Source organism: Phascolarctos cinereus, unplaced genomic scaffold, assembly GCF_003287225.1.
Source record: "Phascolarctos cinereus isolate Bilbo 61053 unplaced genomic scaffold, phaCin_HiC Scaffold_726;HRSCAF=1367, whole genome shotgun sequence".
NCBI lineage: Eukaryota > Metazoa > Chordata > Mammalia > Diprotodontia > Phascolarctidae > Phascolarctos > Phascolarctos cinereus.
This window is the reverse complement of record NW_027556098.1, coordinates 392,631,353-392,657,969: the sequence shown is the minus strand read 5'-3', so window position 1 is coordinate 392,657,969 and position 26,617 is coordinate 392,631,353. Positions and strand designations below refer to the sequence as shown.

The window sequence follows — 26,617 nt, the reverse complement described above, 5'->3', positions numbered from 1 at the left end:
TGACTCCAAGGCTGGTGCTCTATCCACTGCGCCACCTAGCTGCCCCTTGACGCTTACTTTAAATGGGGTGGAAGTGATATAATTGATCTATTCACTCTACCCAACCCCTCTTACAGAATTACAATGAAGAATTGGGCAAGGTAATCCCTATTCCCTTCATCTTTCCTTTAGGAGCCTTCTTATCTTTCTTTCCTCCCATTATTATACACACATACTCCCTCTTTCATATTGATAGTTCTCATTTGTTTTAGTCTTTTCTCCCTCTAGTGTCAAAGTGTTTTCTGTGAAGTCTTTCTTTCTACATCTAGATATTAACAACTTCAATGAAAACAAAACTTTCTTTAGCACTTCCAGATTTCGGATGTTAATCATTGTAGGACACACTGTTTGGCAACTGGTGTTATCCCTGCCCTGAAGGGGCTTATAATTTAGTTGGGGAGAATGGATAGATCCATAAATGATAACTAACAACACCAGGTAGGCCTATGTTACATGCCAAAGGAGTGATCCAAATAATAGAAATTAGAAACACTGCAGGAAATCAAATGACAATTGATTGGGGAATGGCTAAACAAATTGTGGTACTTTATCCTGATGGATATTGTCATACCATATGAAATGACGAATAGGAAGAATTTAAAGAAAATCTGAGAAGACTTACATGAACAAATGCAGAATGAAGTCAGCAGAACCAGGAAAATAATATACACGATGACTATACCAACAGAAAGAGGAACAACAAAAATGTAGTATAATTATAATGACCAAGAAAGAAGCTTGGTCCTAGAGAAGAGTTGAGAAAATACACTTCCCTCTCTTCTTTGTAGAGTTTGGTTGTAGAGGTTCTTTGTATGGTTGTGGAATGTTGCATAAATTGTTGATGTGTTGATTGGTTTTGCACAATCTCTCTCTCTCTCTCTTTATCCTTTGTTATAAGAGATGGCTCACTAGGTAGAAGATGGAGAGGGATATATCCAGCCAGTAAAAGTGAAGTAAAAACAAAAGGTCTTGATTAAAAAATGTTTTAAAAAGAAATGTGAGAGAGGTGAAGCCACAATGGGGGAGTAAAGGCATAGACTCACTTGAGCTCTCTTAAATTATCCTTCCAAACAACTTTAAAATAATGCCTCAAATTGAATTCTGGAGCATCAGAACCAACAAAAAGTGAGGGTGAAACGATTTTCCAGTCCAAGACAACTTAGGAGGTCAGCAAGAAAGGTCTGTCTCACTGGGGTGTTGGTTGGGCCTAGAGCATGGTGTGGTGTAGGCCATGCCAGCAGCAGGCATTGGGGGCAGCTGCATCTCTCAGCCATAGATGGTAAGGGGGTCAAACAACTGTGCACAAGGAGATTACAAGGGACCCTTTGCTGGCTTTGGGCACAGGATTCTGTTGCATTGCCCATACAGTTCCAGGTCATGGTCCTGTGAAGAAGACCCACCAGCCCATAAGCACTTGCAGCAGCAGAGATACTTGGTCACAAGATTCCTGGTCACAGTTCCAGCATGAAGAAGAGTGCTTGTGGTCACCACACATCAGAGCATTGTCCAGGAGAGCAGTGACCACATGTCTCCTTAGATATACTACCTTGGAAGGACCCAAAACTTTCAGATCTCTAGAATTAGCTCTGAAAATAGTAGCACAAAACTGAAACTTGGGATAGTGCCCCCTCTACTCCATGAGCAGAGAGCTACTTTAACAAAAAGTTAAAAGTCAAAAAATAGGCTGGGAAAATGAGCAAACAACAACAACAAGAAAAAAGAATCTGACCAAAGAAAGTTACTATGGTGACAGGGAGGTTAAAATGCAAGCTCAAAAGACTATGAAGTCAAAACAGCCACATCCAGAGCTTCAGAGAAAAATGTGAATTGGTCACAGGTCCTAAAAGAATTACCGGAAGAGGTCATGAAAGCTTTTAAAAATAAAATGAGAGGTAGAAGAAAAATTGGGGAAAGAAATGAGAATAACATGAGAAAATCAGGAAAAGAGAGTCAACAGCTTGGTGAAAGGTACACACACACACACACACGCATACACACACATATACACACAAACCTGAAAAAAATAACACCTTAAAAAATGGAAAAGAATGGAAATGGAAAAGAAGGTACAAAAGCTCACTGAAGAAAATAATTCCTTAAAAAATAGAATTGGGCAATGACTCCACAAGACATCAAGAAACAATAAAGCAAAATGAAAAAATGAAAAAATAGAAGAAAAATGTGAAATATTTCATTGGAAAAATGACTACCTTGGAAGATAGTTTGAAGAGAGATGATTTAAGAAATATTAAGCTACTTGAACGCCATGATCATAAAAAGAGCCTTGACATAATATTTCAAAAAATTATCAAGGAAAACTAATCTGATATCTTAGAACCAAAGGGTAAAAAAGAAATTGAAAGAATCCATCAATCACCTTCTGAAAGAGATCCCAAAATGAAAACACCCAGGAATATTATAGCCAAATTCTAGAGCTCTCAGGTTAGGGAGAAAATATTGCAAGTAGCCAGAAAGAAACAATTCAAATATTATGGAGCCACAGTCAGGATAACACAGGATTTAGCAGCTTTTATATTAAATGATTGGAGGGCTTGGAATGTGAGATTCTATAGTGTAAAGAAGCTAGTATTACAACCAAGAATCATCTACCCAGAAGAACTGAGTATAATCCTTCAGAGAGAAATGGATATTCAATGAAATAGAGGACTTTTAAGCATTCCTGATGAAAAGACCCAGAGGTGAATAAAAAAATTTGACTTTCAAATACAAAATGCAAGAGAAGCATAAAGAGTAAACAGGAAAGAGAAATCATAAGGGATTCAATAAGATTAAACTGTTTATATTCCTACGTAGGAAGATGATTTTTGTAACACCTAAGAACTTTATTATTATTAGGGCAGTTAGAAGGAACTATATATATATATATATACATATAGATAGATAGATAGACTATATATATGTATATAATTTTTGTAACTCCTAAGAACTTTATTATTATTAGGGCAATTAGAAATATATATATATATATGTATATTATATATATATGTGTGTATATATATGTATATATAATATATATGTATGTATATAGACAGAACACAGCTGTGAGTTGACTATGATGAGAGGACTTAAAAAAATAAAGGAGTGAGGAAGAAGGATCCACTGTGAGAAGGAGGAAGGGAGAGGTAGAACAGGGTAAATTATGTCACATGAAAGACATGAGAGGAAGAGCTTTACAATGAAGGGGAAGATGGGGGGATAGGGTGGCAGGCAATGAACCTTGAATCTTACTTTCTTTGGAATTGGCTCAAAAAAAGAAATAACATACACACTCAATTGAGTATAGAAATCTATTTTGCCCTATAGGAAAGGAGAAGGGGAGGGGGATAAAAGAAGGAAAGTGCTGCTAGAAAGGAGGGAAGATTGGGGAAACAGTAGTCAGAAGCAAAACAGACTTTTGAGGGAAGACAAGGTGAAAGGAGAAACAGAGAAGGATAAATGGGGGAAATAGAATGGAAGGAAATATATACAGTTAGTAATCATAACTGTAAATGTGAATAGGATGAGCTCACCCATAAAATAGAAGTAAATAGCAGAATGGATTAGAAACCAGAATCCAACGATATTTGTTTACAAGAGACACACTTGGAAGAAAAAGACACACACAGAGTTAAAATAAGGAAATGGAGAAGAACTATCATTATATTGTATTATTATGCTTCAGTTGAAGTAAAAAAGGCAAGGGTACAAACAGGATTTCAGACAAAGCAAAAGCCAAAGTAGATCTAATTAGAAGTAATAAGCAGGTGTGATGGGTGAAAGATAAAATAACTGAAAAAAAGGTTTGACCTTCTGAGCATATGGATTTATTAAATAATACATGCCAATTGCCCAACAAATCAGGACCAATAACCTTTCTCAGCTTTGGCACTAGACCCTGAATACAGGAGGAGACAACTTTTTATATATTAAATACAATGAATTAAATAAGACCAATTGACTAAAAGAAAACAATTAACTAGGACACAAAATTAGGTAATCTGATATCAAATTGGGAAAAGATTAGGGACTTTCCAAGTTGTGAGAGAGAGAGTGAACAGGTGCAATTTCCTAAAATCAGAAAAAGAGGTGGTCTTGCTTCTTCCAGGTGTATACAATCAAAGGAACATGGAAACAATAACTGATTGCTCATTATGGGGCCACAATTTTTGGATAAGATATATGGGTTGCTTGAAGTGTGTAATTGTGAGAAAACTCCCTGCATCAGTCTTCAGATTTGACCAAGTTTGTGGTCAGCATAATCTAGATCCTTAGTTAAGGGTCTCTAAGCAATAGTTAGAAGTGGTCCAGCTTTGCAGCCACACAGGGCTAGGTTCAAACAATGTAACCAAGTTCTCTCACAATTCCAACAATTGAATAAAGTTTTCTCTCAAGACAGAAATTGTAATGGACCCATATTGAGTAGAAGGGGAACTGAGCTACCTCCAGAATTGAGTCACAAGATGGAGTCAGTGTGGTTTACTCAATTCTCACTACCATTTGGTGTTCTAATCCCCTCAGTTTCCTCACCAGAAAACTACATTTTGCTAAAAGGTATCATAGACAATGAACTAATATCAATACTAAATATGTATGTACCAAACGGTATAACATGCAAATTCTTAAAGGAAAAGTTAAAGGAGTTACAGCAGGAACTAAGGCAGTAAAACCACACTAGTGGGGGACCTCAACTTTTCCCTCTCAGAATTGGATAAGTCTAACCAAAAAATAAACAAAAAAGAAGTTACGGAGTTGAATAGAATTTTTTAAAAGTTAGAAACGAAAGCTCTCTGGAGAAAATTGAATGGGAATAGAAAGGAATGTACCTTTTTCTCAGTGGCGTGTGGCACCTATGCAAAACTGACCAAATATAAGGGCACTAAAAAACTCACAACCAAGAGTAGAAAAGCAGAAATATTAATGCATCCTTTTGAGATCATAATGTCATAAAATGATATTTAATAAAGGGCCATGGAAACATAGATTTAAAATTAATTGAAAACTAAATACTCCTAAAGAACAAGTAGATCAAAGAACAAATTATAGAAACAATCAATAATTTCATGACAACATATTAAAATTTATGGGATGCAGCCAAAGCAGTACTCAGGGGAAAATTTATATCTCTAAATGCTTATCCTGTCTATACCTTGTTTGTACATAATTGTTTTCATATTGTCTCCATCGTCATGAGCTGGGACTATCTTTGCCTTTCTTTGTGTCCCCAGTGCTCAGCACAATGTTTGGCACCTAATAGGTGCTTAATAATGCTGTTTGGCTTGACTTGGCCCAGTGAGGCCAAGGAGCCAGCAGTCACTGCCCTCTGTGATGTGTGACCTTGATACTCAACTTCTCTGAAACTGACTAAACTTCCAGAGGCAGGTGAGCTGGAGTTCTGCCAGCCTGTGAAGGAACTCTAGCTGTGGACCAGCCCAAATGTGAGAACACCCTGGTGATGTGAGCAGTGTTCTGGCTGCATTGTTAGTTTTCTGATCCCACATGATCAATGCCAGTAAATGGGATTTATACATATGAGAGGGAAAGTGGTATAGTGGATAGAGGGCCATCCTTTGAATCATAAAGACCTGGATTCAGATCTTGTCTCTGACATGTATTGGCTGTGTGACCTTGGGCAAGTCACTTAATCTCTGGCTCTAGGCAACTCTCTAAGATTGTAAGTGAGCTGCAGTTCTGTATCCATGGAAGGAGTTTTCACATCAGGAGTTTCCTACATAGATCTTGACCAAGGACTATCCAAATTCTCTCTCTCTCTCTCTCTCTCTCTCTCTCTCTCTCTCTCTCTCTCTCTCTTTCTTTCTCTCTGTATGGGAGCAAGTGGTGGTGTGGTGGATACAGTGCTGGGCCTGGAGTAAGGAAGACCTGAGTTCAAATCTGACCTCAGACACACAGCTGTGTGACCTGGGCAAGCCATTTAACCTTGTTTCCCTTAGTTTCCTCATGAAATGATTGGAAAAGGAAATGGCAAAGCACTCCAGTATCTTTGCCAAGAAAACTCCAAATGGGATCACCAAGAGGCAAACACAACTGAAATGACTGAACAACTATCTATCTATCTATCTATCTATCTATCTATCTATCTATCTATCTATCTATCTATCTATGTATACACATAAATATGTAAGCATATACATATAAATATACAATTATATATGTATAAATATATAATTATAAACACACACACTTTTTTTGTGTTTCCAACAAATGTTTTCACGATTCAAAGGTGAGTCTGTCCATTACTTTTATGATCAGAAACCCAAATGAGAGTCAATAAACCAAGACGAGCATAGAACCAGCTGTACTACTCTAGTTTTAATCTTTAAGTCAAAGATGAAACTCTTAACTTTTTTACTTTAAGAAGCATACCAGTTAGACAATGAATTGTTAATATTAATTTAGCTTAATCCTTACACATCAATGAATCCACCTGTCTTGGATTTGTGTGCTTACTATAGGTTCCAAGAAATCATTCTAAACATACAGATGTGTAAAGGATGGTTCATATACCCACCTATCTTCAGGTCATTTAATCTACCTGACAGTCTTGGGAATTGGCTAGACAAAGGAAATTAGCTGTTTTTTTAGTTAACTCAGTGAAAACTGTTCACATTTATTTGTTCGTTGAAATGCTTATTAAGCACCTACTTTGTATAGAGTATGAAGCCAGGCACTGGCTTATAAGACATGTTTTGTAAGTTATATAAGACATGGGCCTTGCCCACATGGAACTTATTGCCTATTAAGGGGTTAATATACAGAGATGATCATAATACACAATAATGCATGATAAGTGCTTTAAAGAGGTACAGAACAAAGTGAGGTTCAGATGATGATTCATTACCAACAGAGAGAGACTCCTGATTGTTCAGTGGATAGAGTGCTGGAGTGAGGAAGACCTGAGTTCAAATAAGCTTCAGACATTTACTAGCCATGTGAATCCTAGGTAAGTCACTTCACCTCTGTCTCAGTTTCCTCAAGTAGAAAATGGGGACAATATGAGCTTATCTTACAGGGCAGTTGTGAGGATCAAATGAGATACTGTTTGTAAAAAAGTACTTTGCACAGTGCCTGGCATATAGTAGACATTATAGAAACGCTCCTTCTCTTCCTTTTTCTTCCATCCTTCTCTTTCCTTCTCTTCCCTTCCTTTCCCTTCCCTTCTATCCTTTCTTTCCCTTCTGACCTTTTCTTCCCTTCCTTCTCTTCTATCTTTTTCTTCTGTCCTTCCCTTCCCTTCCCTTCTGTCTTTTCCTTCCCTTCTATCCTTCCCTTCCTTTCTATCCTTTCCTTCCATTCATTTCTTGGAGGGGGTAGCATCTGAGTTGGACTTTAAATAGTGGGTAAAAGTTCAATAAGAAAAGATGGTTAGAGAGGATATTCCAAGCATAGAGCCTCTAGTTTGACTGGAGCATAAAATGAATGGAGGAGGTCAATTTGAGAGAAAGCCAGAAAGTTATGGTGGTTCCAGATAGTGGAAGGCACTTTGAATCACAGGTGAAACTTTATTCAGTGGGTAGTAGGTAACCATTGAACAGTCTTGAACAGAGGAGAAATGTGGCCAGATTTATGTCTAAGAAAGGTCATTCTGGCAGGGAATCAGAGTCTATTAGAGTAGTTGGGGGAGAGGATAATGAAGGAATGTGGTAGCCAGATGGAAGCAGGAACAGAGAGGAGGTGATCACTGTGAGAGAGGTTGTGAAAGATTACTTGGTAATTGATAGGATATGAGAGGAGGAAGGGTCATAGAAAACTCTAGTCACACATCTTGGGAACAGAGTGAATGGTGGTGATGCCTCAGGCAGAGGGAGTGAAGTCAGAAGAGAAAGCTGGGGGTGGGGGTGGGGTGGAGTGGAGAAGAGAAGAGGCTTGGCTTGTACCTGCTGAGTCCTAGTCAGGGACATGCTGTGGGAAGCTGGACCCTCAGAAGAGAGGTCAGGGCAGTAGATAATGAGGTGGCAGCTAGAATCCCAGGATCTCAGAACAGAAAAGGATGTCAGATGCCACTAAGTTCTGCCTTATCTGAAAAGAATCCCCATCTCCAACATCCCCACGGTGGGCATAAATAAATGCTGGTTGACCTGATTTGACATTGAAGTGTCCTATACTTAGGGAATAGCAAGACAATGAGAATCCAGGGAAGGAGATGGAAAAGGAAAGTTAGGGAAGTAAGAGAAGAGCCCTGAGCGGGTCATGGAAGAGAGAAGCCCACATCCCTGAGGGCCTTTTGGCCACCAGTGAGGGAGCAGGACGAGCAGCTCACCGCTGCGATGACCTGGAACTACTACTGCCCTCTCTAGGGAGACGTTAGCATTAAGGAAAGTAGCAGGATGGTGAAGGATGGGAAAGGTTGCTGGTGACTTGCAGTGATGGTGGGCACCATCAAAAATTTGTTTCCTTGGCAGAAGCTGGGTGTGGCCAAGGGTGGATGTCCATCGTTTCTTCTTTTTTCTTCTCTGTGATTTCCACCTTATTTCTTTTGGCAAAAGTCTGATTAATTTCCACAAATGTTTGGCCCTTGGTCTCAGGAATAACCACATGGATATAGATGGCAGTGAAGAGGCAGATTGCAGTGAAGATGATGAAGCTGTAGGCACCGATGCCTTCCTAAGCCAGGGAACAAAGAAAACAGGAAATGTAAAGCTGTGGTGGGATATCTCTAGTCATTTCTTTCCAGGAGGATTAAACCTTTTGCCTCAATTGACCAGAGGGACCAACCTGTAGGGCTGTTGACTCCTCTGGGGATGTTACAAGGGTTTTGAGAATCTATATATTGTTGTTACTGTCCGGTCAGGTACAACTCTCCATGACCAGACTTGGGGTTTTCTTGGCAAAGATACAGGAGTGGTTTGCCATTTCCTTCTCCAGCTCATTTTACAGATTTGGAAACTGAGGCAAACAGGGTTAAATGACTTGCCCAGGGTCACACAGCTAGCAAGTGTCTGAGACCAGATTTGAGCTCATAAAGATGAGTCTTCCTGATTCCAAGCTCAGTGCTCTGTCCACTGTGCTACCTGGCTGCCTGTGACAAATAGTTTAATGATGACAATGATGAGAATGATAGCTTGCATTTATATAGATCTTTAAGGTTTGCAAAGTCTTTACAAATACTATTTCATTTGATTGTATGACAACCCTGGGAAATCAGTGCTGTTATTATCTATACTTGACAGATGAGGAAACAGTTTTAGAGAGGTTAAGTGCTTTGTTCACGGTCACATAGCTAGTAAGTGTTTGAGGCTGGATTTGAATTTTTTTTATCTCCAGGTCTAGTGCTTTAAGAGACAGCTAGGTGGCTCACTGAACCTGGTAGTCAGGAAAACCCAAGTTCAAATTTGGCCTCAGACAAACTAGCTGTGTGACCTTGGGGAAGTCATTTAATAGCTGCCTACCTCAGGTTCCTCAACTGTAAAATGGGGATAATAATAATATTACCTGCTTCCCGGAGTTGTGGTGAGGATCAAATGAGATAATATTTGTAAAGTGCTTAGCACAGTGCCTAGAATACAGTCAGTGTTGAATAAATGCTTATAGACTAAGTGATTAAACATCAGCTAGACTCCCGGTAGGAAGGTGCAAGGGGCTTGCTATGGACAGGAAGCAACCTCACTTACCTGGATGAATGGAAAAACCAGTCCTATGATGAAGTTGGTGAGCCAATGGACAGCTCCATCCACCATGAACGCAGCCGGCCGGAGGACTGCAGGAATATTTCAGTCCTTACTACTGAGGGAACAGGACCTTAATGGGTAGAGAGAAGAGAGAGAGAGAGAGAAGAGGCAGAGGGAGCTATCAATGGATTCTTCTCTAGGGGCCTTCCAGCCTTCTATTGGGGTTCTTGCATGTTTCCTGCTCTTAGCTCAAAACTCAGACTCCTATGAGACTTAAATGTATAGGAAGTCAAGTGGTACAGTGGATAGTACTACTGAACTTGGGGTTTGGAAGACCTGGGTTCAAATCCCACCACTGGCATTAGCTATGTGACCCAAAGCAAGTCATTTTGCCTGGATGTGCCTTAGGGAATTCAGGATCCCCTATTTAGAGTTGGATGTGTCTTAGACATTCTTTGTTTTACCATCAAGGAAAATGAGGTCCAGAGAATTTCAGTGACTTGCCCAATGTCATAATAGATGGCAGTGACAGGTTTGAACTCAGGTTTTCTACCTCCAAGTAGCACTTTCCCCACGGTCCATGATTTTCTTATTTATCTCCTAATCCCTCAAGACTTACTTGAGAGACTGGTTGTAATCGGCTTTAACGGAGGAGGTTCCCATGCTGGGAGTTCCCTGTTCTGACAAACCCCCATGTTCATATATTTGAATGAGAATTCAAAACAAACAAACCACCCTGGATAAGACTGACCACATGAAGTCATCTCCAAGTGGTCAAAAAATGAATCAAAAACTATTAATAGAGGTGAAATATCAGAGAATATTTCTTTTTTTTCCACTGAGTTATTAAATTGATAGATGAGGGAAATACTATAGACAGAACAAAAGCTTATAGACTGGGCTAACTTGGAAGGTAATGAGTTCCCTTTTCTTGTCAGGTAAGCTATAGGGAGAATTTTTGGTTAGGTGTGGTCACACTAAGGTGCATCTGAGGTCTCTTCTGACTCTGAGATTCTGTGAATACCTCCAGACCATACATCATAGGCCATAGATTTAGATAAGGAAGGACCTTAAAGGTCATTTAAGTCTACCAGCTCATTGTCTCGATGAGGCAGCTGAGGGTCAGAAGCTAATTGACTTGACCTTGGTTACACCTGGTATGAGCATTGTTGGTGAGACTTGAACCTGTGGTTTTTCTGAGTGCAGTATACTATGCCATGCTGCCAGTTAGCCGTGAACCATTGTTCCTTTCAGACTAGCGAGGAAGCTTCCTCAAAGCCTTTTAAAATAAGATTCCAACCAGAACAAGAATTTCCCCGGGTTAGATAAAGTGTTATGGACGCCATTAAAGTTTCTGTTTAGAGTAAATGCTGCCACCTTGTGGTGAAACAGAGGTGCCACAGGAGAATATCTTTGGTAACCAACACCACCATTACCGTCCCCTTCCAGACTCTTCCTGAAGGTCATAGCTGGAAGAACCAAGGATTATAGCTTTAGAGCTGGAAGGAGCCTCAAAGGTCATCTAGACCCAGAGCTGTCAAAGTTATGGCCCTACCTGAAGCAGATTAAATATAATTGGGAAATGTTTAACAAATAAGTAAAATCATAATACCACATAATCTTAATTTGTAATTTTCTAAGCCAATATGAGGCTCCACTCATACTAGACCAAACTTCTCATTTTACAGGGGAGGAAACTGAGTCACAAAGAGGTGAAATGACTTGCAAATCATCACTTCCTGGGGTAAAGTTAGGTCTTGAACCCAAACATCCAGGCTTCCAAGTCCTCTTCTCTTTCTTATTTCATGAGACTGAAAACTCTCATGGGAAATTCCTTAGTAATTGAGAGTTCAAAGGAATGAATGATTCCAGGTAAGAAACCAAACCACCAGTGGGAGTGATGGGGTTCTTCACCCAGGATAATGGTATAGATTTCAGTGGAGTCTGGGAACTTGGGTGAGAAAATTCTGTCTTATTTTTATGCATTTAAAAACAGCACTCGAGGGGCAGCTAGGTGGCACAGTGGGTAGAGCACTGGCCCTGAGGTCAGGAGGACCTGAGCTCAAATTTGCCTCAGACCAAACACTTGACACTTACTGGCTGTGTGACCCTGGGCAAGTCACTTAAACCCAATTGCCTTAAAAAAAAAAAGAAAACGAAGTCTCCTGTCCTTAAGCGGCTAGCACTGTCTTAGCAGCTAGCACTTAATAAATGCTAGTGGAATTGAAGAGCTATTGTGGCTGTCCAGTTGTTTCAGTTGTAGCCAACTCTTTGTGGAAATTTGGGTTTTCCCTGGCAAAAATATTGTGTTTCCTTCTCTAGCCCATTTTACAGATGAGGAACTGAGGCAAACAGTATTGGGTGACTTGTCCAGAGTCCCACAGCTAGTAAGTGTCTGAGGTTGAACTTGAATTCAGGTCTTCCTGACTCCAGGCCCAGAGCTCTATGCACTATGGCACCCCCTAGCTCCCCTAATGAGGAGTACAGATGTGCAAATATAGGAGATCTTAGCAACCAGGGGCATTCTTCACAAAGGACGACTGCCAGGGATGCTGGCCAGGCCATTGGGCAGAACCTTTGGACTTAGGCCACTGCTTTCCCCTCCCTTTCTAAAAGTTCAAGAAGTGTGGCCTTAGAGGAGGTGTTGAGGTACAAGGGAACGAACACTAACTTGGAGTCAGAGAACCTGGTTCTATCTTGGCTCTGACACATACGGGCTGTGTGACCTTGGGCCAGTCACTTTACCTCTATAGGCCTTAGTTTTTCTCATTTGGAAAATGAAGAAGTGGGACTACATGAATTCTGAGGTCTCTTCCAGCTCCAGATCTGTGATCTTATGGAATTCAGACTTGAACAAGTCTGCCCTAGGGGCAGGAGAGGGTGAGGTGTCCCTCCCCCTTCTGGCAGCATTCAAACCTTTGATCCCTCTTTGTTGGCTATGTGACAAGGGGCTGCTGGAAGGCTTCTTTTTTGTTGATAGGACCATGGAGACTTCTTCCACTTTATCTTAGACAAAGAAACAACTCCAATAGGGAAAGGTTTCTTCTCTCCATGCCCAGAATTGATTCTGGACTTGAAAACTCCTTCTGCAGATGAATATTAGCAAATTATAGCCTTAGACAGATTTCTGCAGTCATTGAGTGATTAAGTGACTTGCTTAGGGTCACCTAGCTAGAATATCAGAAGTAAGATTTGAACCCAGGTCTTCCTGACTCCCTTTAACCACCACACCAAGTTTCCTCTCTCGGTAATTCATAAAAACAGTTTTTATCTTCAAAACGGCATTGTCTAGGCTACTGGCCTCTCTGGATCAGGAGGCAAACGGAGAGGAGAAACCTATCCAGGTACTTACTGGGCCCTGCGGAGTGGCCTGCAATGTAGGAGAAGACACAGAAGATGCTGAGGTAAGATAGCTCTGGAACCTCGTTCTGTGGAGAAGAGGAAGTGATAGCTCTAGTTACACGCCTAGGAGGTAGGAAAGGGAAAAAAAAACTAGGCTACTTTAAAAGGGAATCTGTAAGCCTAGCATAGTTTATTCGTGTGCAAAGGATCTCAGGGTTTTAGTGGACTGAAAATTTACCATCAACTGCCTTTTCCTGGAAACAATGAATCTATTAATGCAATGCGAGATTACATTAGCTTCCACATCACACTGCTGACTTATTGAGTTTGAATTCCCACTAGAATCCCCAGATCTTTTTCAGACAAACTGATGTCTGATCTCTCTCTCTCTCTCTCTCTCTCTCTCTCTCTCTGTTCCTCCCTCCCTCTATCTCTCCATATATATATATATATATATACATGTTCTATGAAAAGACAAAATTATATATATTATATATTTATACTCCCTCTCTCTCGCCCTCTCTCCCTTCCTTTCTCTTTATATATATATATATATATACACATATATACATGCATGTTCTATAAAAAAGATGAAATTATGTATATAATATATATTTATATTTTCTCTGTCCCTCCCTCCCTCTCTCCCTCCCCCTCACCTCTCTCTCTGTCTCTCTCTCTCTCTCTGTCACACATGCACACACATACACACATACACACATACACACACACACATACCCTCTTCCTCCATCTTGTACTTGAAAATCTAAAAGAGTAAGACTTTATATTTATCACTATTAAATTTCACTTTATTAGATCCAAGGCAATTTTCTAGACTAAGAACTTTTTTTTTTGTCTAGGCAGTGGGGTTAAGTGACTTGCCCAGGGTCACACAGCTATTAAGTGTTATGTGTCTGAGGCCACATTTGAACTCAGGTCCTCTGAATCCAGGGCCAGTGCTGTATCCACTGCGCCACCTACTGTCCCTGACTAGGAACTTTTTTGAGTCTGACTGTCATCCTGTGGTTAACCTATCCCAGCTTTGTGTCATCTGCTAATTTGATAAGAATGTCATCCCTGCCTTTACATAAGTCACTGATAAAAATATGAAGCAACACAGGGCTGAATACAGATCCTTGGAACCTGCCCTTGAAGACCTTCCAGACTGATGTGGAGATATTAATGGTCATCCATTGGGCCCAGCCATTCAAAGAATTCTGAAGTCCAATAACAATACTCTCATCTAGCTCACATTTCTACATCTATTCCACAAAAAGAGTTCAAGATGCTTTAATTATGAATGCTGTCTTCTTAGCTGTGTGATTCTAGGCAAATCACTTCAGTTTCCTGAGTTTCAGTTTCCTCACCTGGGAAATGTAGGTAATAGTACTATGGAAAGTGGTGGGCCACCTCCAGTCATGCTGTCTATATCTGGCCAGTGGACCCAGATGGCTCTGGAGGAGACAGTGAGGCTGGTGACTTGGCACAGCCCTGCCTTACTTCAATCCAATTCATTTGCAAGTCATGGCATCACCTTCCTGATGTCATGGTCCTCTTCAAGAATGAAGGACAAACCACACAACCACAACAAGCTATAAAAATGAGTGGTTATTATTATTGTTATTCTATTATTATCTTTTTATTATGGTTACTCTATTATGATAATTGTTGTTACTATTTTTCAAAAGAATTGTGATTATCATTGTTATTACTCTCCTGGAGCATTATATAATTTGGTGCTGGGTGAACAGGGAACATGAGTGAATATTTAAATATCTGGGCATTATCTAAGGAGAGAGTAGGTAGGAAGGTTTTGCTGCAGTCCAGGAATTTGGGGACTTGTTTGCCAACGTTCCTTTATGGTGACTTGGTCAGTGTACCCTAAGAACATCACAGCCCGAGTCATTTCTCTCTAGTTTCCTCTCCCTGGGCTCTGATCTCTCCCTCTTCTCATCCCTGAGCAGGCCCTCTTAGATTCTACCAGATCCAGAAAACCCCATGAAGCAGAGCCATCCTATTTCTCACCTGGAACATGAGAGCCAGGGTCAGCACCACACAGGCTGAGCCACATATTCCGTAGCCAACCAGCAGGAGGCGCCGTCTCCCCAGGAGCTCTACAGTGAAAGCCTGAGAAGACAAAGTGAAGTTAATTCCTTTAGTGGACTCCAGTATGTTCTATTCTAAAGAGAGGCAAGGGCTTGAAATGGGAGGTTCCTAGAATACTTTAGCAGGGACTGCAGTTGGTTCATCTTTCCCCAACTCCAGTACTTCCTGCCTACGGTTGCTTAATTCATGTTCCTAAAGCACATTGCTTTTTAATCATGTCACCCCCCCCACACCCCCCCCAAAAAAATTTACAAAAATTCCCTATTATCTGGCTCATTGTCTGACCTTCACAGCTCTCTTCCAACCCCACCCCACCTTGGCTATCCAATCTAATTTTCTTTTTTTTCCCCCAAGATATACAATCAATCAACATTTATTAAGCATCAACTCTAAGTCAGACAGTGTGTTATGTGCTGTATATACAGAGATACAATTACAAATTAAGTAAATAAGGAACAACTTAAATGACCGCAAAGTTATCCCACACTCATGGCTGAACTTCACCAATGTAATAAAAATTATGATACTACCCAAGTGAGTTTACAGATTTGGTGCCATAACTATCAATCTACCAACAGGAAGTCGTAACAAAATTCATTTTGGGGAAAAAGGCCTAAAATCTTAAGGGAAACTATGAAAAAACAAGTAGGAATGAGGGAGGAATAGTTCTTCAGTAAACTCAAACTTTACTATAAAGAAAAATGTTTTCATTAAAACTATTTGGTTTTAATAAGTAGAAAAGCAGGTTAATGGAACAGACAAGACATGGAAAATTAGAAACAAATGAACAAATGAAAAAATCCCTATTTGGTAAGAATTGCAGGGGAAACTGAAAATAGGTCGGTCAGAAATTAGGGTTACACCAACATTTTATACCAAATGCCACAATACACTAAAAAAAGTGACCTGGATATTAAAATTCACATTATTAAAAAAATAAAACATAACTAGATCATGTGCTTTTCACATCTATGGCTAGGGAATAAATTCTCAACCAAACAAGATGGAGAAGACTGCAAAAGATAAAATAGATAATTTTTATTTCATTAAACTAAAAATCTTTTTTAAAAATTTATTTTATTAGTTTATTTTGATTTATCAATGATCACTTCCACATGCTTTGGAGTTTAGAATTTTTCTCCCCCTTCCTTCCCACCACCCTCCCCGAGATGGCACACGATCTGATATAGTCTATACATTTACATTCCTATTAAACATTTTCACATTAGTGAAGTTTTAAGTACAAATTTTCACTAGTGTTTTGCTTTTGACCACCGCCTCCCTCAGTCCCTCCTTCCCTTTCCCTTTTCTTCCTCTTTAGCCTTACTGCTTCTTTCCTCCCTTCTATTCCCCCCTCCCTTTTCATTCCCCTTTTCCCTCCTACTGCCTATAGGGCAAGTTAGATTTCTATACCTAACTGATTATGTTATTCCCTTCTCGAGCCAAATCTGATGAGAGTAAGGTTCAAAAAATGCTCACCCCCCTCCCTTCTTTCTCTCTGCTGTAATAGGATTTTCTGTCTTTTCCTGTAATGTAGTTTACTCTTGTCTGCCTCCTCCTTTCTCAGTACATTTTCTAAGAGACTAATCCACTTACTTGGATCCATTTAACCCACTTGATTAGATTTTTTTTTATCATACATCAGAGTCAACTAATATCCACCCCCTTTATGTATACTCCTTTAACATGGTGTAATAACAATACAGTTCTCAAGAGATGCAGGTGTCATTTTCCCTTGCAGGGATGTAAACAGTCCACCCTTATTAACGACATATTGTGTCTTTCTGTCCCATTTACCTTTTCATGTCTTTCTTGAATCTTGTACTTGCAGATCAGGAAAGCTTGGAAGTCCCCTATATCATTGAATATCCACTTCCTCCCTTGAAAAATCATGCTCATTTTTGCAGGGTAGTTGATCCTTGACTGTAATCCAAGCTCCTTTGTCTTATGGAATATCATGTTCCATGCCCTGTGGTCTTTTAATGTTGAAGCTGCAAGGTCCTGTGTAACCCTGACTATAGTTCTGTGATATTTAAATTGTTTCTTTCTGGCCGCTTGCAGCACCTTCTCTTTCATATGGTAATTTTGGAATTTTGCTATTATATTCCTTGGCATTGTCAATTTGGGATCTCTTTGAGGTGGTGACCAGTGCATTCTTTCTATGGTTATTTTACTGTCTGGTTCTAGGACTTCCAGGCAGTTTTCCTTTATGATTTCCTGAAAGATACTGTCCAGGCTCTTTTTTTCATCATGATTTTCAGGTAGTCCAATAATTTTTAAATTGTCTCTCCTGGATCAATTTTCCAGGTCGGTTGTTTTACCGATGAGGTATTTTACATTTTCATCTATTTTTTCATTTTTTTGTTTCTGTTTGACTGATTCTTGCTCTCTCATAGAGTCATTAGTTTCCATTTGTCCAATTCTAGTTTTTAACAGATTGTTTTCTTCTGTTAGTTTTTGTACTTCCTTCTCCAATTGGCCAATTGTATTTTTAAGGGATTTGTTTTCTTCAGTGTACTTTTTTTCCAGTTTGCCAATTGTGTTTTTTAGGGACTTGTTTTCTTCAGTGTACTTTTTTTCCAATTGGCCAATTGTTTTTTAAGGACTCTTCTACCTCTCTCATTAGACTTTTAAAATCCTTCTTGAGCTCTTCTAAGAAGGCTTTTTGGGCTTCAGACCAGTTCATATTCCCTTTTGATGTTGCAGATGTGGGTTTGTTGACAATGTTGTCCTCTTCAGAATTTCTGTCTTGATCTTCACTCTTCTCATAATATGAATCTATGGTACATTTCTTTTTACTCATGGTGTTTCTTTATTCCCTGGCCTTTAAAGAGATTGAGCTCTCCTGCTGGGGAACAGAGGGCACTGACCCAAGCTTCTTGTGTTGGGAGCCTAGGTCTTGGTCACTGGCTTTCTGTGCTGGGGCCTCTTATGTTGGCAATTGGAGGCTGTAGAGTTCTGGCAGATTACCTCATGTTGGGCTGGAATCAGCAAGGCTGGAACTTTCAGGCAATTCTAGGTTGTCTGCTTTTCCTTTCCTTTAGCTTTCTTCAGCTCCTTTTAGATGGGTGCTACAGGGCGTTTATTTGTCTGGGGCCCCTTGCAGTGCTGTCTCCCTTGTATCTGCTAATGCACTGGGAGATTCCTTTGCTGTATAGTGCCGAGGCACCTGGTGGTTTTCTGAGCTGGTTTCCACTGGTTCCCCTCCCCCTCCCTGAGGCCCTCAGAGGTCCGGGTGTTGATGTTTTCCTGCTCTACCACCTGGGCTTCAGGATCTCTTACTGGTTGACAGTTGGAGGTTCTGACAGCTTACCTAGTGTTAGGCTGGAATCAGCAAGGCTTGGACTTTAGGAAGACTTTAGGTTGCTTTCTTCAGCTCCTTTCAGATGAATGCTGCAGGGTGCTTATCCGTCTGGGGCCCTTTGTAGTGCTGCTTCGATTACTTTTGCTGAGGCCCTGGGAGACCCGTTTGCTGGGCTGCTGCACGGCTGCTCCCCATCTTTCTTCTAGTTCTGCTGTTCCAGGGTTTTGTTTTTCCTGGGGTGATATTTTCTGGGTTTTCAAAGGTTGATAGGGGAGGGTGAGAGCCACTACCCTTTTACTCTGCTGTTTTGGCTCCCGGAAGCAGAAGTCCCCAATCTAATTTTCTATTTCCCAACATTCACATTCTGTTCCTACTCAGCTGGTCTGTCTTCTCATTGTCCCCTGCACAGACCACATTGATGCCCAGCCTGGTTTCTGTTGCTCTTTCTTCCCCCAACTCTTTCATGGCCCAGCTCAAGTACAAACTTCTTGATCGATGGAGTGGCATTTCGTTGAGGTTCCTCACCTTTCTTTTCCTCTATTACCACTTAGCAAGCTGTGAAATATTTACAATTTCATTTTTGTCTTTCAATCAGCAATGCTTGTGGATTATATTTTGCACGACTGCACATGTATAATCTACATCAAATTTCTTGCCTTTTCAATGAGGGGAGAGGAGGGGAAGAGGAGAATTTGGAACTCAAAATTAAAAATTAAAAATTAAAGTTAAAAATGGTTTGCACATGTAATTGGAAAAAATAAAATATTTAATTAATAAATACTCGTTGATTGATTGACTGATGTAAGGAAAGACCACTCTCCTTCCAAGTCTAGAGCTGTCTTTGTGACTTTTGTCTAACCTTTGTCTGAAGTCTCCTCCTTATGTTTTGGAGACTCTTCTCAGAGACTCCCTAAATACAAACGACCCTTTCTGTAAGGGGCCCATAACTACTGACAGCCAGGACTCTGTGACCTCTAATCCAGGCTTGTCTGAGAGAGTAGAGAAGAGCTCAGAAGGCATGGAGTTATTATCCCCCACATCTCTGGTCTAAGACTTTAGGCAACTTAAAACACAGACTGGTATATGAACCTTTCCCAGGGACATGTAAAATCCAGGGGAACAGAAATGCAGACACCCGGGGGAAGACTTTAACGGAGAAATTACAAGTGGCCCGACCTCCTGTCAGCAAAATGAGCTCCCCAGATACAGCGTAATGGCCAGGTGAAAAGGGTGAGGAGGTCTGGTCATAGCTCTTTTGTCTACTGTCTGCAGGCAGCCTTAGAGTGAAAAAGAGACTGGTGCCCTCCTTAGCAGTATTTTCTGTTCCCACAATTCCACTATCCTGCCTTCTTGACTGTGGTAGGAGCTTCTAGGTAGGGCAAGTGACCTACGGAGATGACTGTCATCACAATGTTGAGTATGCCTGCGCCCACGGTCACATACTGAGTGTGCATGGGATTCACGCCAGCTGTGGTATAGATCGTGTCTGCGTAATAGTTAATCTGGAACAAAAGCACGCAGGTTTAACATTAGTGGAGGCCCGGGGTTACAGGAAATGAGCTTGATTTCTTGATTTACGGCAACAAATAGCCCTAAGTACATAGGGAAGGGGCAGCCCAGGGACAGGAAGGAGGCAAGCTCCTTCACCCTCGCCTGATTTTGGTTTCTTTTTTTTTTTTTCCCCCAGCCAAAGACAAGGTTTAATAGAACATCCGTCATGCTGGGCAGACTCTTAAGGAGTCTGAACATTAGTAAGCTATTGGCTAGATTATAAGAATCTGACCAGTGGCTAGATTTTAAGAATCAGAGCCGATTTTGGTTTCTTGTTTTAGGTCACCCAAATAATGGTGACAGAGTCAGACCAGGAGGATTGCTTCAGAGAGGAAGCATGCCACCCCCTCGCACCCCTCCAGCCCCAGACAATTACACGGGAGACAAAGCCCCGTCGCCCCGGGTTCGTTGCTGCTCTCATGACCCGCTCCCTCCTCCCTTCCCAGAATCCCGCACACCGCATTGATACCGGACAGCGGCTGGCCTGCCATTAAGACAATGATGGAAATGAGCTGCCACCTCAGGGGCTTGAAGGTGAAGAGGTTGATCACAGACAGGCGACCTTCAGCTTTCTCTGCCTGATCCTCCAGGCGCATCTCCTCAATCTCGTCCTCCACGTTGTCCCAGTTTCTCAGTTCCCTCAAAGCTGCGGATGAGGACAGAGCAGACAGACGGGAAACAGCTTCAGAATGGAGATAAGGCTGATGGCCAGACCCTTTCCCCTCCTCTCCAGGGCAGCTTTCTCCAGGAATTTCTATTCAATAAGCATTTAAGTACCTGGGTGATTGGGTGCTAAGGACCCAAAGACAAAAAGGAACCTACATTCCACTGGGTTTGAAGGGAGAAAAAAGTTACATGAATATTTCCCCACTGTCCTTGACCACACCCTACATGTTGGGAATGCCCTCAACTCTGACCAGGCCCCCAGCCCCATTCCTGTGCCCAGCAGCAGCTTCAGGCTTTGTGGAGGAGGACAGAGAGAAATTAAGAGACAAATAAAGGTGGGAGGGAATTTCAGAGTAGGCAAAGTGTGCTCAGAAGCTGGAGCAGGAAATGAGAATGCATCCTGGGTACCTTTCCTGGCCCGGTCTTCATCGCCTATCTGAATCAGTGTGTACCTGGGACTCTCTGGGAAAAAGGGCAGAGAAAGGAGTTGCAGGGCTGCGGGGATCCCCGTGATTGCCAGGAGCACAGGCCAGCCTGAGGGGAGCCAGGAAGGAGAAGCAGCATTAAAATCACTTTATATATGTGTGTGTGAATGTATATATATATATATATATATATATACCACCACATACCATATACGTGTATGTATAGGTGTGTGTATACATATGTGTGTGTATCTATACCTATCTACCTATCTGTCCATCCATCCATATCCATTTATCTGTCCATCCATCATCTCTCTATCTGTCCATCCATCCATTATCTATCTATCTATCATTTATCTGCGTATCTAATCTATCCATCCTCCATTCATCCATCCTCCATCTATCTATCTATCTATCTATCTATCTATCTATCTATCTATCTATCTATCTATCTATCTATGCCTATTCAGAGCATCCTACCTCCAGTCCACATTCCTTCACCTAGGTGATCACTCACTTCCAGCCTCCTCACCTCCACCTCTTAGAATCCCAGGTTTCCTGAAAAGCTCAGCTGAAAGGCTGCCTCCTATAAGAAGTCATTTCTGAGGGCAGCTAGGTGGCGCGGTGGATAGAGCACCAGCCCTGGATTCAGGAGGACTCGAGTTCAAATCTGGCCTCAGACACATAATATTTACTAGCTGTGTGACCCTGGGCAAGTTACTTAACCCCGTTGCCTACCCCCCAAAAAAAAGTCAATTCTGAGCCCACCAGGGACATGTGTCTCCCCCCAAGAAATTACCTGTACATATACATATGCATATAGAGATAAATGTAATATACCTGTATGTATATATAGACACATATATGGGTGTGTATACACATATGTGCACACACACATATATCACACACTAATATCTGCGTATATGTGTGTATATATGCGTGCATACTCATGTAGGTATATACATGTAGTGCATATGTATATGTTGTGATGTACACATGTATATGTATTATACAATGCATATCTATTTGCATATACATATACATATGCATATGTACCAGGCAATTTCCTGTGGGATACACACGGAATGAGGGGATCAGTAATGACCACTTGTAGGAGGCAGCCTTTGAACTGAGCTTTGAAGGAAACCTGGGATGCTAAGAGATGGAGGTGAGGAGGGAGGGCGTGGGTGATCACCTGGGCAGATGGATGAGGACCAGAGGTGGGATGCTCTGCACCAGCAATAGCCAGAAGGCCAGTTTGCCCGGACTCTAGATGGGTAGGCTGATGCCTGACCTCTAAGGCTCCTTCGGGCCTTCAAAGGATGATCGTCTGAAGCTTCTATAATCCAGTGAGCTCCTTCTACTGCTATCCCTTGCCTCCCTTGACCCCAACACTGATTTACCTTCAGGATTTCCCAGAATGGCCTGTAGGCTGAAGATCTGTGCTAGAAAGACTCCTGTGATGACAAAAACCTCTGTCATTGTTCCTAATGTGCCTCTCAGGTTTGGGGGGCCCAGCTCTCCAGGATACATGGGCAGGGCACTGTAGGCTATGCCTATATGAGTAAAAGACAAAGACAGGAAAAGGGAAGTTGGTGGGAGGGAGAGAGGTAGAAAGACAGATGCATTAGACAGAGAAAGGCAGAGAAGGAGAGGGACACACACAGACAGAGAAACACGCACAGAGAGAAATCAGTTTTGAGGGGGACATATGAAGGTCAAAATTCTCATAGGGCCTTTGTAAAGTTGGCTAAGAAGTTATTTACAGGAAATATCACCTTCTTTTCTATTTTGAAAGAGTCGGATCCTCCATGTCAATGTAATAAAAATGACAACGCTACCGAAATTACTTATTCAGTTCCATACCATTCAAACTACCAAAGGATTGCTTTAGAAGGCTATAAAAACTAATGACAAAATTCATCTGGAGGAACAAAAGGTCAAGATTCTCAAGGGAAATCATGGGAAAAAAAGACAAGAGGAGGGGGCTAGCAGTATTGGATGTCAAACTATATCACAGAGTAGTAATCATTGAAACTACTTGGCATTAATTAAAAATAGAGAAGTCAGTCAATGGAACAGATTAAGTATATAATAATAATAATAATAATAATAATAAACTTTACATGTTCTTTTAAGGTTTTCAATGTTATCTCATTTGATTCTTGCAACAACACTGGGAAGTGGGAGCTATTATTACCCTCATTCTATAGATGAGGAAACTGAGACACAGAGTGGTTAAGTGACTTGTCCAGGGTCACATTGATAGAGCATGATCTGAAATGGGGTTTGAACTTAGGTCTTCCTGATTTCAAGTCCAGCATTCTATTCACTGCACCACATAACTGTTCCATATATATGTACATATAGAGAATATACCAATATACTTCATTTCTAACAACATACAGAAACAAAGGGACATAGTAGCATAGTGTCTGCTAAATCCAAAGACCCTCACTTCTGAGGTAAGAATTCATCATTTGACAAAATCTAAAAAACCTAGAAATTAGTTGGCCAGAAATTAGATCTAGACTAAGATGTCACACCATATAGCATAATAAGCTCTATATGAAAACACAACCTAAATGTGGGTCACATAAATAAATGAGAGGAGGAGGGAAGGAAATACCTTTGGTAATTACGGATAGCATTCATGATCAGACAATAGATAAAGAGGATGACAGAAGATGAAATGTGCAATTTTGATTGCATAAAATTGGAAATTTTGTACAAACAAAATCAGTACATCTAAGAAGAAGAACAGAGTTAGCTAAGGAAAAATACTTATAACAAGCTTCTCTGATAAAGATCTGATATCCAAGATATAAAAAAAAAACTGATTTAGATATACAAGAATGACCGCCATGCCCCAACAGATAGGTCAAAGAATATGAACAGACAGTTCTTGAGGGAACAAATTCAAGCAATCAATAGCCATATTTGAGAAAAGGCTCCAAATCACTAGTAACTGGAAAAATGCACTCAAACAATGAGGTTCCATCTCACACCTATCATATTGGCAAGGATTACACAATGAAAATGACAGTTGTTGGAGGGGCAATGGGAAGGTAGGCAAACTGGAGTACATTGGTGGAGTTATGAGTTACCCCAGCCATTATGGGAAGTAATTTGGAACTATGCCCTCCAAGTTACTAAACTGCGCATACCCTTTGATCCGGTGATCCTGCCAGTGGGTCTAAATGTCAAAGAGATCGAAGAAAGAGGAAAAAGACCCATATGTACAAAAATATTTATAATAACACCTTTTGTTCTAGAGAGCAAAGGGAGTGCCTATCAATTGGAGAATGGCCAAACATATCATGGTACATGAATGCTATGGAGTACTATTGGGACATGAAAAGTGATGAGAGGCAGAATTTCAGAGAAACGTGGGAAGACTTGCATGAACTGATGCAGAGGGAAGTGAGCAGAACCAGAAGAACAATTTATCCAATAACAAAAACAACATTATAAAGACAAACAATTTTGAAAGACTTAAGAACTCTGATCATTGCAGTGATCAATCACAGTTCCAGAGGAATGATAATGAATGATGCTACCTTCTTCCTCATAGACAGGAGTAGACTCAGGGTACAGCATGAGGCATACCTCTTTGGACACAGCCAATCCAGAAATGTGTGGATTTATTTTGCTTAATTATGCTTATTTGTTACAACAGTTGTGTTTTCTTTATGCATTTGGGACAGAAGATTAGGGCAGGGAGAGAGGGGCCCTAGTGACAGGGTCACACTCCCCACTCAAGGAAAAAAAGTATGTCATTGGATGTTGTTTAAAACGCAGAGAAGAGAACTAAAAGAAGTTCAGGAGGAAACCCAAACAAGCAGGAGAACCTTGAAAGTAACATGTTGAATTTATTATACTGGTTATTATATTTATTTTCCGCAAAGCAAGCTGTATATAATAATCTCATTTTCACATGTAACCTTCTTTTCTGTACTACTCTATTTTATATATGGGGTTTTTTAGGGGGAGGTGTTATTAAATTCAGTTTAAAAATACAATTAAAAAAAGGAAAAGTAAAGAAAAATTTTTGATTAGCCACATCTTGATCTTATAGGGAGATCAGGTCCTTCTGAGAGCTGATAAAGCTCTTGCATCAAATATTCCTTGGAAAACCTTTAAAGTAATTTTTATTTTTTCCCCCAGATCTGTTTTCATTTTGTGAAAATGTTACAGTCATTTTTGTTGGTCTATAAAAGAACCATCATCAGGGTCAAAAACGAGTTTTTATAAATTGAAAACAAAACCCCAAAAACCCCAAAAACAAACATTCTACACCTTGGGAAGGAAAATCAGCAGTAACATTCTCACTGAAGGTTGTAAATTACATTTTTCTTCATTAAAGGTATGTACTATTCTTCGTGTTCCATTAAAAGCAGTGATGTAAGTTATAATTTTATAAATATAGATACGTATAAACCTCCCCCAACTAGGACAACTTGTGATAGGAAGTGCTTTCCCTCTTTTCAGAGCCTAAAGTCATTTCTTAGGCCTGGCTTAATGCAAAGGGAGGGGAGGTTGGCCCCGTCCTCCATCTGCAGGCTGAGATGCATTCTCTGGTCTTAGGTATTCTTGTCTGGTTAAAATACAAATACCCTTGAGAGAGATAATTTTTTTGGGTGAGGCAAACAGGGTGAGGTGACTTGGCCAGGGTCACATAGCTAGAAAGTGTCTGAGGCCACATTTGAACTGAGGTCTTCCTAACTTCCTATCCACTGAGCCATCTAGTCGCCCAAGAAAGATAAAACCTTAAGCTGTCATCAGTTATTGGTACTTTTGTGTGAGTGAGCTTATCTTTTCCTGAAAGCAGGCCTTGACAAATGAGAACAGAATAGGAGCGTAAGGGCCTGAGAGTAAGGCACTGGGGGTATTTCCGTGATACTCCACTTTCATTCTCCCCCATGGCCTCAGGTTAGCTGGGCTGTGGTCCACATACCTGCACAGATTCCTACTATCACCCGGGAAAGGATGATCATCTCATACGACTTGGCAGCTTTACTGGATCCCATCAGGATGGCAGGGATGATGGCAAAGATGTTATTGATTAGCAGGGTCCTCTTTCGGGAAAGACAGTCCAGGTTCAGTTAGCCATTTGGGAAAGCTAGCAGGGACAGCACTCCCCGGGGTGAGAGGGGGTGTCATCTCAGGAATTCTAAGCATATTGGAAATGGAATCTGGGTAGGTTGTCACCAGAGCAGTTCTGGGAATGTCAGTGAGAACAGAGTGATAGAATGGGAAAGAAAGCAAAGGGTAACAGAACATCACTCTCATTCCATCTCCAGTCTATGTACTTACACAGTCTATCTGCAATTCATTTCTTCATTTGAATTTGAATTCGAAATAATTCTCAGAACCTTTGTCATCCTTCAAGAGGAATGAGAGTGTTGGACCATTTTCCCAGATAGAATGTAAGCTCCTTGAGGTCAGGGACTGTTTCATTTATATCTTTTTTTTTTATCTCTAGCACTGAGCACAGTTGCCTGGGACATATATAAATGGATTTAATTTTAGCATTCAATAAATGCTTATTGGATTGGTTG

General features: G+C 40.7%; 1 protein-coding gene across 1 annotated transcript; it reads right to left on the bottom strand.

Annotated features, from left to right (window-relative positions):
- Nucleotides 1-6,354: 6,354 nt before the first annotated feature.
- Nucleotides 6,355-26,101, bottom strand: SLC2A7 (solute carrier family 2 member 7). The gene is given in 10 exon segments (XM_020979654.2): nt 6,355-8,658; nt 9,666-9,748; nt 9,751-9,792; nt 13,015-13,090; nt 15,030-15,131; nt 19,806-19,916; nt 20,424-20,611; nt 21,040-21,165; nt 22,460-22,612; nt 26,014-26,101. Coding segments are annotated over 10 exon segments (1,179 nt in total). The 5' UTR covers nt 26,087-26,101; the 3' UTR covers nt 6,355-8,433.
- Nucleotides 26,102-26,617: the final 516 nt, after the last annotated feature.